Here is a 12,150-nt window from a genome sequence, read left to right as displayed (position 1 = left end):
AAAGTGCTATCTGAAGTAAAGTTTTGTGCACAAAAGTACTGTATAAAAATTTACATTGTTTGCAGCTTGAAATCATGCCACTGCTTATCAGGTGCCTTTACGAGAGGCAATATTCTTTCCATCCACAAAATAAAGACCATGGAAGTTAACCATAACAAAAAAATGATTGGAAAGTATATTAATGTCGAAAATAATGAACTGGTTTTAATGATTGTGTTGAAAATGTGCATTCCTTTTACTGCTGCTTAATACTGACAAGGAGATGTAGTGAAGTATATTCAGTCTTCAGTTGGAAGACCAGTTATGTGTTGGTTGCTGACATGGTGGATGAGGTAAAAGATGTTGATAATGGCAGAAATTGGCTGAAGTGTGAAAATGCAGCAGTCATCAGTGACCTTGCACTAGCAAACCTATTCATAGCTTTATGCATCTTGAATGCCTGCCATTAAAAACTTTGAGTATGCTCACCTACAAAGCTATTTTTCAAGGATCTGTGTTCTTTGTTGCTGTAAAGTCATTAAGGTCAACTTTGATATCTGTTTCTCTGTAGCATGAGGATTGTCTTCATGAACTTGTCTCCATGGTCCTATAGGTATATGTATTCTTTATCTTTCTCCTGTAAAAAAACAACCCTTCTGTATATGTAAAAATAGACGAATTGCATTTTTATGTTCTTTAGTTACCCTCTGCAGTCTTCCTGAACGTATCTTGCAAAAGTTTGAAATTAAAGAGTTAGTTTTGAAAATTGAACCTTACTATCAATACCTAATGAAATTTGCATTACATATATGTAATTAAAAGTGATATTGATCATTTATTTGAACTTTGAACTATCCTTTAATGTCAAATCTGATCAGATTTAATTTTTGATACTAATATTTTAAAAATACTCTTTTGTAAAAGTTAATTGTTTTAAGTAGGCTCATAACTGCTTTTTATTTTCGAAGTTAATGGTAGTAGTGGGCAAAGTAGTATAGTATCAGATCAGAGGGAGAACCCATGCCTGGTGAGAATGGATATAAAAAAAGTACTGTTATTCAAATTTTGGTATTTATCAATATTTTCTATACATTTTCTAGTTGAATTAATAAAAGACATTAAAAAATAATCTAAATTTAAATACATGTATGCGTATTTTTCGAGTTTAGGAAAGGAAGAAAGAAATGGTCATCTGTTATTAGTTGAAGAAGTACATGGGACAAAAAATGTTGAGAACCACTGTAGAAGAACTGATGATGGAAAATGTTAAATCAGTGATTTCCAAACCATCAATTGTGATCTGGTAGTAGCTCACAGGGACATTTTCGATACATAGCATCAGTGCTCTGGTTGGCTAGCCTTGATTCCTCCACTGAGCTGACATTGGCAACAAGAAGCACGCACAACAACAACTGCTTGTTTCTCCCACGGAACTGCCATTGTCAGCCTCATTTGATATATAGTTGATTGGATATGTAAGAGTTTGTGCACATTATGTTTTTCATGTGTGTGCATATTCCAGAGGTTCATAGTTTGATTTCTGGTGAAGGCATTGCTCATTTTTTACATCTCCTGCTTCAAAAAAAAAAAAAAAAAAAAAAAAAAAATTACATAATGTTTTTACAGTGGCACCTGAACTAAAATGGATTATGATTCTCCACACCCAGGATTTAGTGAATGGGTTCTCTAAAAACCCCAGTTGCCCTTTAAAAGGGAGAATACTTAAAGTATTTCTCCTGCCTTCTTAGCATGCCTTTGTAGTGTAGTGGTCAGCATGCTGGGCGCGTATTCCAGAGGTCTGCGGTTTGATTCCCGGCGAGGGCGTTGCTCATTTTTCATCTCTCCTGCTTCCAAAAAATACCTAATGTCTCTTCAGGATAAGGTTGCCCTTGATGTAATGGAACTGTGATTCATAAAAGAATTATAAAATCATAAGCAGTTTTGTTGCATGCAGCCCATTTGAAGACTTTTTGTGACCCATTTAAAGTTTCTGTCTGTATTATTTTACACTTTGGACTATAGACGGATGAATTGACAAAAATCGTGTTTGACCTACCCCCACCACTCCCCATGCAATTTTCCAACCAATAAGAAAATAAACATTTGTCCATTGGACAGATTTTTTTTTTTTTTTTTTCGTCGAACAGTGTAATAATTACACTGCTGTTCTTCTTTGCTTAATTGCCTTTTTGCATTTGAAATAAAATTTTTGAAAACCTAAATCTAAAGCAGTTTTATGCAGACATTCTGAACACAAATATAAAATGTGAAGATGTTACGCAGATAGTTGTTATATTACGTAACGTCAGATGGCAGCACAAATCCACTGTAGATGAGAACCTTGTAGGTTAGGAAATATTCTTCCGCCAACAAGTGCAATTTGGTCAACTTTCAACTTTGTTGTGATTGTGATTGAGGTAAAAGGTAAATTTACAATTTTTTTTATCATATCAATAATTATTATATTTATTTCTATTAGATATTTATTCGTCATGGCTGAAAGAAAAATTGAAAAGAAGGAAGGAAAACTTGAAAATGAAAATATATTTTCAGAGTGAATGGGAAAATTTGTACATTTTTATTCATGTAAAAGACAATGCTATATGTTTGATTTGTCATCATTCAATTTCAACTTTAAAATCATACAACCTAAAAAGACACTATAAACAAAAACATGGAGAAATTGATAAAATTATACTGTTGGCAAACGGAAAGCTAAGTTACAATCTTTGAAGAACAATATGACAACTCAACAATACATATTTGATAAGCAAACTGCCCAATCAAATGGTATTGTCAGTGCTAGCTTTCGAATATACCACATTATTGCTAAAAATATGAAGCCTTTTACAGATGGTAACTATATCAAAGACTGCCTAACTGCCGCAGTTGAAGAAATCTGTCCAGAAAAACTGAACCTCTTTACTCTAATTAGTCTGTCATGTCAAACTGTAGAAAGAAGAATAGAAAACATTTCGAGTGAGATTTGTGCATCGCAAAAATAATTACAACAAGCTTCATATATTTCTCACTGGCTTTGCATGAAATGTCAGATATAAATGATACTGCTCAATTTGCTATTTTTATTAGAGGTGTTGATAGTCAAATGAATATTACTGAAAAAATATTGCAACTTGTGAGTTTGTAGGTACTACTACCAGAAGAGATATTAAGGATGCTGTCATAAAATGTGCGCAAAATCGTCAGATAGATTTGAAAAATCTTGTAAGCATTGCAATAGATGGGCCCCTTCACTGGTTAGAAAAAATGTTGCTGTTACATTAATTTTCGATCACGTAAAAGCTTTGGGAAACAGTTCAAATGATTTTGAAATGTTCATTTGTTTTGTTTTTTTCCACCTCGAGAATCTATGTGCACACTTGTTAAATATATCTCATATGATGAAAGTTGTTGTCAAGGTTTAGTTCAATTAAAAACAATCCATTGGAGCATTGTCAATTTCAAGAATATCTTAGGGAACTTGAATGTGAATAAGGCGATTCAGTGGTCAAGTTGTGGAAACTGCTTATTGCAATTTTGGAAATTGAAACTTTCATGAATAATAATGCTCATAATATATGTGAACTTTCGGATGATCAATGGCTTCTAGATTTATGTTTTCTAACAGATATAAAAATGAAACTGAATGAGCTAAACCAGAAGTTACAAGGTGAAAATAAGTTTGTAGAGACATTAGGATTTTTTTGAAGCAGGAGAAATGAAAAATGAGCAATCACCTTCGCCGGTAATCGAACCAAGGACCTCTGGAGTACTAGCTCAGCGTGCAGAGACACTAGGAAGGTAAGAGAAATACCTTATATACTTCCCCTTTTAAAGAGCGACTGGGGTTTTTAGGAAACCCAATCGCCAAATCCTGGGTGGGGAGAAATCATCATCCACTATTCTTTTATTTCAAGCGCCACTCTACAGACATTAAGTATTTTTAAAAGCAGGCAAGATGAAAAATGAGCAAGTGCCTTCACCGGGAATTGAACCTTGGACCTCTGAAATACCAGCACAGCGTGCAGAACCACTACACCAGGAAGGCGGGAGAAATACCTTATATACTCCCCCTTTTAAAGAGCGACTGGGGTTTTTAGGGGACCCAATCGCCAAATTCTGGGTGGGGAGAATAATCAGCCACCACCCTTTTAGTTTGAGTGCTGTTGTAGAGACATTAGGTATTTTTTGGAAGCGGGCAAGATGAAAAATTAGCAACGCCTTCGCTGGGAATCAAACCACAGACCTCTGGATACCGCCCAGCGTGCTGACCACCACACTCTGAAGGCATGCTAGGAAAGCAGAAGAAATACCTTATAAGTTGATTACCAATTGTTATCAAGATATAAAAGACTTTGTAGCAAAGCTTCAGCTTTATGAAAATCAATTGCAGTCAAACAATTTGATTCATTTCCTATTATTATATGACTATAAAAGTGAACATGAAAATTTCTTCAAATAGTCTATGGAAATCGGAAAGTTACTTGAAGAATTCAACATTCTCTTACAGATTCTTTTACATACAAAAGTTTGAGGAAAGGTTTACAATATTTTTAGCTCCATTTAACATAGAGGTGGAATCAGTGCCTCCAAATTTACAAATGGAGCTAATGGAATTATAATCAAGCATCAAGCTAGAAAGGTGCAAAGGGAATAAGATTGAATATTATCAAAAATATATCCTCGAAGATAAATTTCCAAATTTGAAACGATTGGCTATGCGCATTATATCAGCATTTGGAACTACTTATCGCTTCAAGTCATTTTTTTTTTTTCCAAATTAAACCTGGTAAAAACAAAGTATTGCAGCAGGTTGCTTGTTGAAAACATGACCAAACAACTATGATGCGCCTCGACTAAATTATCCGTTGATATTAAAAAAAAAGTCAAGTAAAATGCAAAAATAAATGTCACAATAATTGTAAGGTATGAATGTTGTACGATAATAAAATATTTTGTATAATTTGTTGTTCTATTTTGATATGTGTGGCCCACCTCAGTTTAGTAAAATTTTGCTTGGCCTACCAACCAATTTGGGTTGGGCACCCCTGATCTAATGTCTCTACAGGATAAGGTTGCCCTTGATGTAATAGAACTGAGATTCATAAGAAAATTATAAAATCATAAACAGTTTTGTCATGAATTCAAAAAGTAAACCATAGAAAGATTATTTAAAAAGGAATTATGTAAAATATTTAAGTTATCATTCATTTAATATAGTTTTCTTCTTTTAACTAGGATGGTCTTGTTCGAAATAATATGGAAAAATTAACTTTCTATGCCCTTTCATCTCCTGAGAAACTTGATCGTATTGGAGAATACTTAGCTTGGAAAGTGTCACGGGACATTGCAAGGCATAGACATGGGTATGAAATTCATTTTGCATTTTTTTTAAACTTAAATACTGTAGATTTTCTTGAAGTGAATGTAACTCTGGGTAGTTTTCAACTATGGCAAAACCTTAAAGTATCAATTAATCATATTAAATATCTTTTCCTCTCCTTAATTATATGTCCCGTAGAAACATTTTGCATTTGACTTGATATTTTGATAAGTAATTGTAGTTTATGTTTTCTTTAAATATCATTCATTATTTTGCTGATACTCTGCCACTTATTCTTCTTTTGTATTATTTTCACGTATCCCCTTATTATTATTATTATTATTATTTTTAAATTAAAGTCAGGTGTTTCTCTCATTCTTGTGAAAGATTGGTGAAAGGAGGAAGAAGTGCTCCTCCAGGCCCAGACCTTCCAAAAGTCAACCAGTATGGTGCCTCATGATTTTCCCCATTAAGCCTAATTTAATTTAAAAATTCATTCAAAATCATTACTGCAATTAACCACTTTCCAGTTTTCCCAAACGTCATTTGAGTACTTGGAAATGGCATTTTTTTTATTTTCCCGAGTGCCGCTCGGGCAACATTTTTTTCTACTCTAATACACTGATTTGCCCGAATTTTTTGCTTGTTTAGTGTGTAATGTTTCTAACAGATGGCGCTAGTAATCCAGTAAAGTTAGAATTGGAAAAACAACTGGTTTCAAGGTTAGATTTTACTGAATTCTTTTACACAAGCAAAGGCATGAAATTTCTTTTCACTAGCTCAGTGTTCTGGTTACTGCAAATACTATTTCTTTTAAATTTACAGCTAAAATAAAAGAAGAAATGAATGATAATGAGCAGCTTATAACTGAAGATAACTCTGATATTGACTCAGTTAGTGAATCTGAAATTTCACAAAATGATGATTCTGGGACTAATGACAGTTTGTTGTCTGAATTCTCTAGTGATGAAGAAACGGAAAGTATAGATAATCTAACACAAATTTGGAACTTTTGTGAACTTGATATTAATAAACCTTCTTTCTTGGTATTAATAATTCTTTGGAATCGAACAGATATGTAATAACAATAAAACATTTTAAATTCTGACATCTATTTTTTTAAAGTGTTCTTTTCAGTTTGCTTACTTGTTCGAAAAAAGCCAACTTTAAGCAAAAATGTGCTTTTTTACGATGAAAATAAAAATTAGCATAAATCAATAAATTCAACACTTGTAATAGTTCTGACTGCTGATTTAGGTTTATATAATGAATTTCTTCATAAAAATGTTTATCAAAAATATGCTTATTTTTTATCATAATATGACAGAAAAAAACAACTGTTAAGTGGTTAAATACGCTGAAATAGTTTATTATTATTGACAATATCTGCAATATACCGGTATAAAATTTTCATGATATTTATAAAAATTGTGATTTTTAAAGAAAAGGTTTTTATTTTAATAAAAAAAAAAAAAAGATAGGTACTTACGGAAAATCCCGTCTACCAATTTTGCCTATTAAAGAAAAGACGCCAAACTACGCGATTTTTCGCCAAAAATGAAAAAGTCTTCTTCAAATACGCTGGTTTTGGTGTAACCTTGATTACACATGCTAGTTATTATTCTTGAGTAAAGACTCCTTTTTTCCCCTGTATCACACATTTTTGAAAAAATAGCGATTAAAATTTGGGACCTGCCTACTACAGAAGAGCATGCTGTTGAATATTTCCAAAGTTATGGAATCTTACCGGCGATTAAATTAAAACCCAATGAAAATAATTGCTTTTACAGTATATCTCCTTAATGAAAAATAATGGAAATTTTTAATGAAAAATTAAATATAAATAAATGATAATATAATAAATTTGAAAGAAAAATAAGAAAAGGATGTTTTTTCTTGTATTTAGTAAATGGTTTTTTTTTTTTTTTTTTTTGTTTGGCGTGATTGATGCCATCTCTTATGGTTGACAGGATTTTCCATAAGTACTGAAAGATATATTCACTGCCAAAAAATAGATACTTTAAAAATTTTAACAAATTACTTCATGGGTACTCTTCTGTTCTCGGGACTAGATTCAGAAATATGTGTATGTATGGATGGATGTGTTAATGTATGCATGTATATATGTACGTATGCCTGTATATGTGTGTATACACACATACATACATGCACATGTGCATGTATGTATGTGTACATTTCATATATTGATATATTGTGTACATACATACATTTCTGAATCTGGTTCCGATAACAGAACAGAACCTCTACGTGATATGTCCAAACAGATATAATGAAATGAATGAACTATTCATATTTATAAAATCCTATGAACGACTGTCCTTCCGAAAGAATCGAACACAGGCAGTTGTTTACATGATCAAATCGCCTTGCTCCAATTAAAAAAAAGAAACTTGGAACCAAAGGCACATATTGAAGATCAACAACCCAGTGCACTATAAATCGTAGCCTTTTAAATACCAATCGTTCCAAAAGAATTGAACACTATAGTTGTTTACATGTTCGAATTCTCTTAATCCCTGCCTCCCGCCAAAAGAAAAAGGTCTCAGAACTGAAAGCACGTTTTGAATATTAACTCTTGGTTTAACATTATTCCCAAAATTATATTAATTTGAACCACCATCTGCTGTTGCTTAAAAACTTCAATAAAATGTTCTGATTTGAAATTACACCAGAGTGATCATGAGCCTTGAGACTCGGAAAGAGACTTGCGCTGATTTTTTTTATTAAAACTTTGCATTGTTATTGCTTTAAATGACTCTGAAGATTATCTCTGGTGCAGAAATGAAGATGAGAATTCAGGTTTCAAAAGTGGAGGTGATTGTATATCAGGAAAAGATTCTCAGTAAATTGGATAGGTTTTAGTACCTAAGTAAATAAAATTAGTTTTATAATGTGAAATATTTCTTTATTTTTCTTTTGTTTTTCCAATTTTTGAATTTAAAAATACTATTGGGCTTAAATTCAATGATGGCTCCCCCCCCTCTCAAATTATCTACTTTTAAAATTCCGCTATCATTTGCATTCAAAAGAATACAGTTATTAAATTTTAAGCATTGAAGAAATGGTGGCATTAGTATTTAAATTATTTGCTTTTAAATATCTGTCTATTAGGGGGTATTATAGTTTTCTTTGTTTATAATGTTGTATTATAGTTTTCTTTGTTTATAATCTTCAGAGTATGATAATTCTGTAAGAATATTGTGTAAATTAACAGTAATGTATTGTAATTGCCATTTAGTGAATGCCTTATTCATTTGACTGTTTATATAATTTTAATTACATTTCTTAAGCATGTAATTTCCTTCTTTAGGTATGTCGTAATTGCAATGGAAGCCATGGATCAACTGCTCATTGCTTGTCATGCTCAAAGTCTTAATCTTTTTGTGGAAAGCTTCTTAAAAATGGTGCAGAAACTTCTTGAATGTCATGAAGCTGATATGCAACTCCTTGCAGCTCAGTCGGTAATACGGCGAAACTTTATGATGTAGTACATTATTCATTTCTTATAATTTTCCCCCTTTTAGTGTAATGCAAATAGTAAAAATCTTAAGTGAAATGTACCATAAGTGAGCATATGAGACAAAGTAATTGGTATTAATTTTTTTTTTTTTTTTTTTTTTTTTTTTTTTTTTTAAATTTTGCATCAGGTGTTTTTAACAAGCTTCAGCAGCCTTTGGGTTGATCTGTTTACATGGAATAGCATAAAGAATATATAACTTTTACCATTTGTAATTTTGAAATTGAATTATTCAGTCAAATTATTCTAAATATGTTTCAACTTAAAAATGTAAACTGAAGTTAAATCATTTGTTAAGTCTTGGTTTCACCAAATGGCATTACACACTGTCAAGCCATTTGTAATTTTGGTAATGCATCTGAAACATGTAATCAAGAATTAACATATATGCAGGGATTTCTGATCTTCATTATGGATTTTTTTTTTTTTTTTTTTTCCTCTTTTCAGTGTTATGCTTCATGAAATAAATCATGGGGTTTATTTGTCATTTGTATAAATATTTTCATTAGTATTGTTATCATTATGAAAAATTACATTTTGTTAAAAAATATATTAAAGTGCATAGATTCTGGTGAAAACTCAAAGAATTAGTAAAAAATAATGCCAGAAACATTATCTCTGAAAAAATAGAATAAAAGTTAAACCTGGAGGACATATGAGAAACTTTCATTAGTGATTATGGTGGTCATCAGCCAAGATTGCCGTATGAGTAGAAGTGAGACAGCTATTGAAGCATCGTTTGTTTTCTCAGCAGTCTTAGCAGAAATATTTAATTCTTAGCTCAATTAAAAAATTGTTTAGGAAGGAAATTATAATAAGCAGCTTTTTTTATCACTATTTATGTTTGGCAGAATAGTTAAAAAGAAAGGTGGAATGTACTAATTAAAATTTGTTGGCAGAATTTATATGTATTTAAAGTCTCTTGAATTCCATAAAGATTTTAATCACAAAGATCAGAATCTAATTAGGAATTAAAATATAATTAGTTAATTACTATTTGTAACCATTAATAATATCCCCTCTTATAAATTAGTCTCCATTTATTATCTGAAGTCCCGCATGGGATATTAGTCTCAAAATGGCATTTTGCATTGAATCACTAGAAACAGCATATCACTTTTGAAATGGTTGCCACCAAATACTATTACCCTGTATTATATTTAAAGAAATTAAACAATGAAAAATCTGGATGAATGTATGCAAGTTTCTTGCATTATGAAAAAATGCCCATTCTAAATTCTATTTACATTTACATTCCGTTATAAATTTTATTTTACATTTCTTTACAGTTAAGAAAAAGTGGGCTGTTTAAGTGTTAAATAATTAACTTGAGTATGAATTTTATGAATATGTAAAAGAAAATTTTTGTTATATAATGACAATGTCAAATTTTATGAAAGATTTTCAAGATAAGAACTGTAAAATATTATGATTATGATATTCAAACAAATATTTTCCAGAACTGTTAACATTTCCAATTATTTATTGAAAAAATTAGGACACTCTTTACCGTATATTTGACAGAAAAATGAACTTGCAGATTTTCAGAATTTCAATAGAATTTTCATCAACATTTTATGATTCATTTTATTTATTTATTTTTTCAGAATTGTATTTCTCTTGTTTCATTAATTTTTTAATGCTTTCTTCTAAAAAAGACTTTTCTATTGACAAGCCTTTTTAGAGGTAAATATGTAAGATAAAAAATTTGTAAATCAGCTTTATAATCTAATTTAGCAATAGCCTCTTAATTACTTATTTTTAATTTGGGTATTCCTTCTTTGTATTCTAAAAATTGCAACAACTTTCTGGACTGTGTCATTTCTTGATCATTCCATCTTGCATGGCTTGTACCATGTGTTGTGAAAGGAGTTTTATTCTAAGGCGAAACTTCTACTGTATCTAAAATCTATGTTTCTATACGAAGAACATTACGTCTATGATTGATCTATATTCAACAAGGTTAAGTTAAATGTTTATTTACTATACAGTTAATTAGTTAATAAATCTGCATATGAAAAATTCTACAAATAAAAGGATATGACTTAATGTGCCATTCCCATCTGGCATCTAACATCTAACTAACTTTTTTACTTCAGGTGAATGTGCTGCTGCCACCATATTACATCATATTTCTCTACACCATGCTGATGACGTAGTTAATTCAGAACTTGAACTTGTAATTTCGAGAACTGAAACCTTTCTAACCTAAGCCAATACCATTTCGTGGGAAAGGCATTTTAAAATTCAGTATCTTAATTACGAATTTATATAGATAATTGTTTAAAAGATTTTCAGAAAATTAAATTTTCTTGCCTTATATCATTTATCATTTTATTTTTATAAAAATGAAATGATATCTTAAAGTTTTAAGTAATCTGAAATCTGAGCTTTTGTGCATAATATTTTATAATAGTAAATATTATATATTGTTATAAATATCCATAAGAATATGATTAAGATTTTATTTTTGTTATTTCATATTTAGTTTGTAAAGTTTGCTCATATTGAAGAAGATACTCCATCATATCATCGTGGATATGATTTCTTTGTTTCAAAATTCTCATCTCTCTGTCACAACAACCATGATGATCTAGAAACACGAAACAGGTAATTTCTAAATCTGGTTAAAATTTTTCCTTGAAATTTCAGTCTTCTTTGTTTATGATAAATATCATATTATCATATTTTGATTTTATATGTGCATGCAGTCATATCCATATAAAACTGCATGATTTATTTTACTGCTTCATGTAGATTATTTTATCTTTTCCATTAAAATTCAGCATCATAATTAAATTTTCATATTTCTCCAAAGATCATATAGCGAGAATCAATTGAGTGTAATGATATTAAAATTCCAAATTTGCTTTTATGTATTAGAATTATCAAATTTATTGTAGTGTATTCATAAGCATGTAGACCATTTCATTGAAATTTGCAATTTTAAAGTATTTCATGTAAAATTCATATAAGGCTGACAAAACTTTTGAAATTAATTTTGATCCATTATTTCCTTAATTATATTAGTGAAATAAAATAATAATTTCCAATGAGAAATAATTAAAGCAATATAATCTGTATGCATAATTTTTAAATATTTTTCTTGCCAAAATGGGAATAATTATGTAATAAAATATTATTCTTCATGGTGTGTGTACATTTCAGTGTAAATTTTTACAACTTTTTTTTTTGTAAAGCTTTGATAAATCTTCATGTACTTATTAAATTTAATTTCTTTTGAAGTACTTTTTCTTTTCACTGCTTATATATGTGATATTTTAGCAGTCATGAAGCTTGGTATCGGTGT

At 30.4% G+C, this 12,150-nt stretch overlaps 1 protein-coding gene across 2 annotated transcripts in view; it reads left to right on the top strand.

The window, feature by feature from the left end:
- stmA (Protein EFR3 homolog stmA) overlaps positions 1-12,150 on the top strand; it is a 97,935-nt gene that overhangs the window by 26,218 nt on the left and 59,567 nt on the right. For both annotated transcript variants that reach the window (XM_035370474.2, XM_035370472.2), the window contains exons 3-5: positions 5,218-5,345; positions 8,634-8,784; positions 11,329-11,450. In XM_035370474.2, the coding sequence (XP_035226365.1) occupies positions 5,218-5,345; positions 8,634-8,784; positions 11,329-11,450 (401 nt within the window). The remainder of the gene's footprint in view (positions 1-5,217; positions 5,346-8,633; positions 8,785-11,328; positions 11,451-12,150) is intronic.

This window comes from Stegodyphus dumicola, chromosome 7 (genome assembly GCF_044657685.1).
Source record: "Stegodyphus dumicola isolate Sdum_Otavi_A_Nest chromosome 7, ASM4465768v1".
Classification (NCBI taxonomy): domain Eukaryota; kingdom Metazoa; phylum Arthropoda; class Arachnida; order Araneae; family Eresidae; genus Stegodyphus; species Stegodyphus dumicola.
The sequence above is the reverse complement of the archived record's forward strand: the minus strand, read 5'-3'. Positions and strand labels throughout refer to the sequence as shown.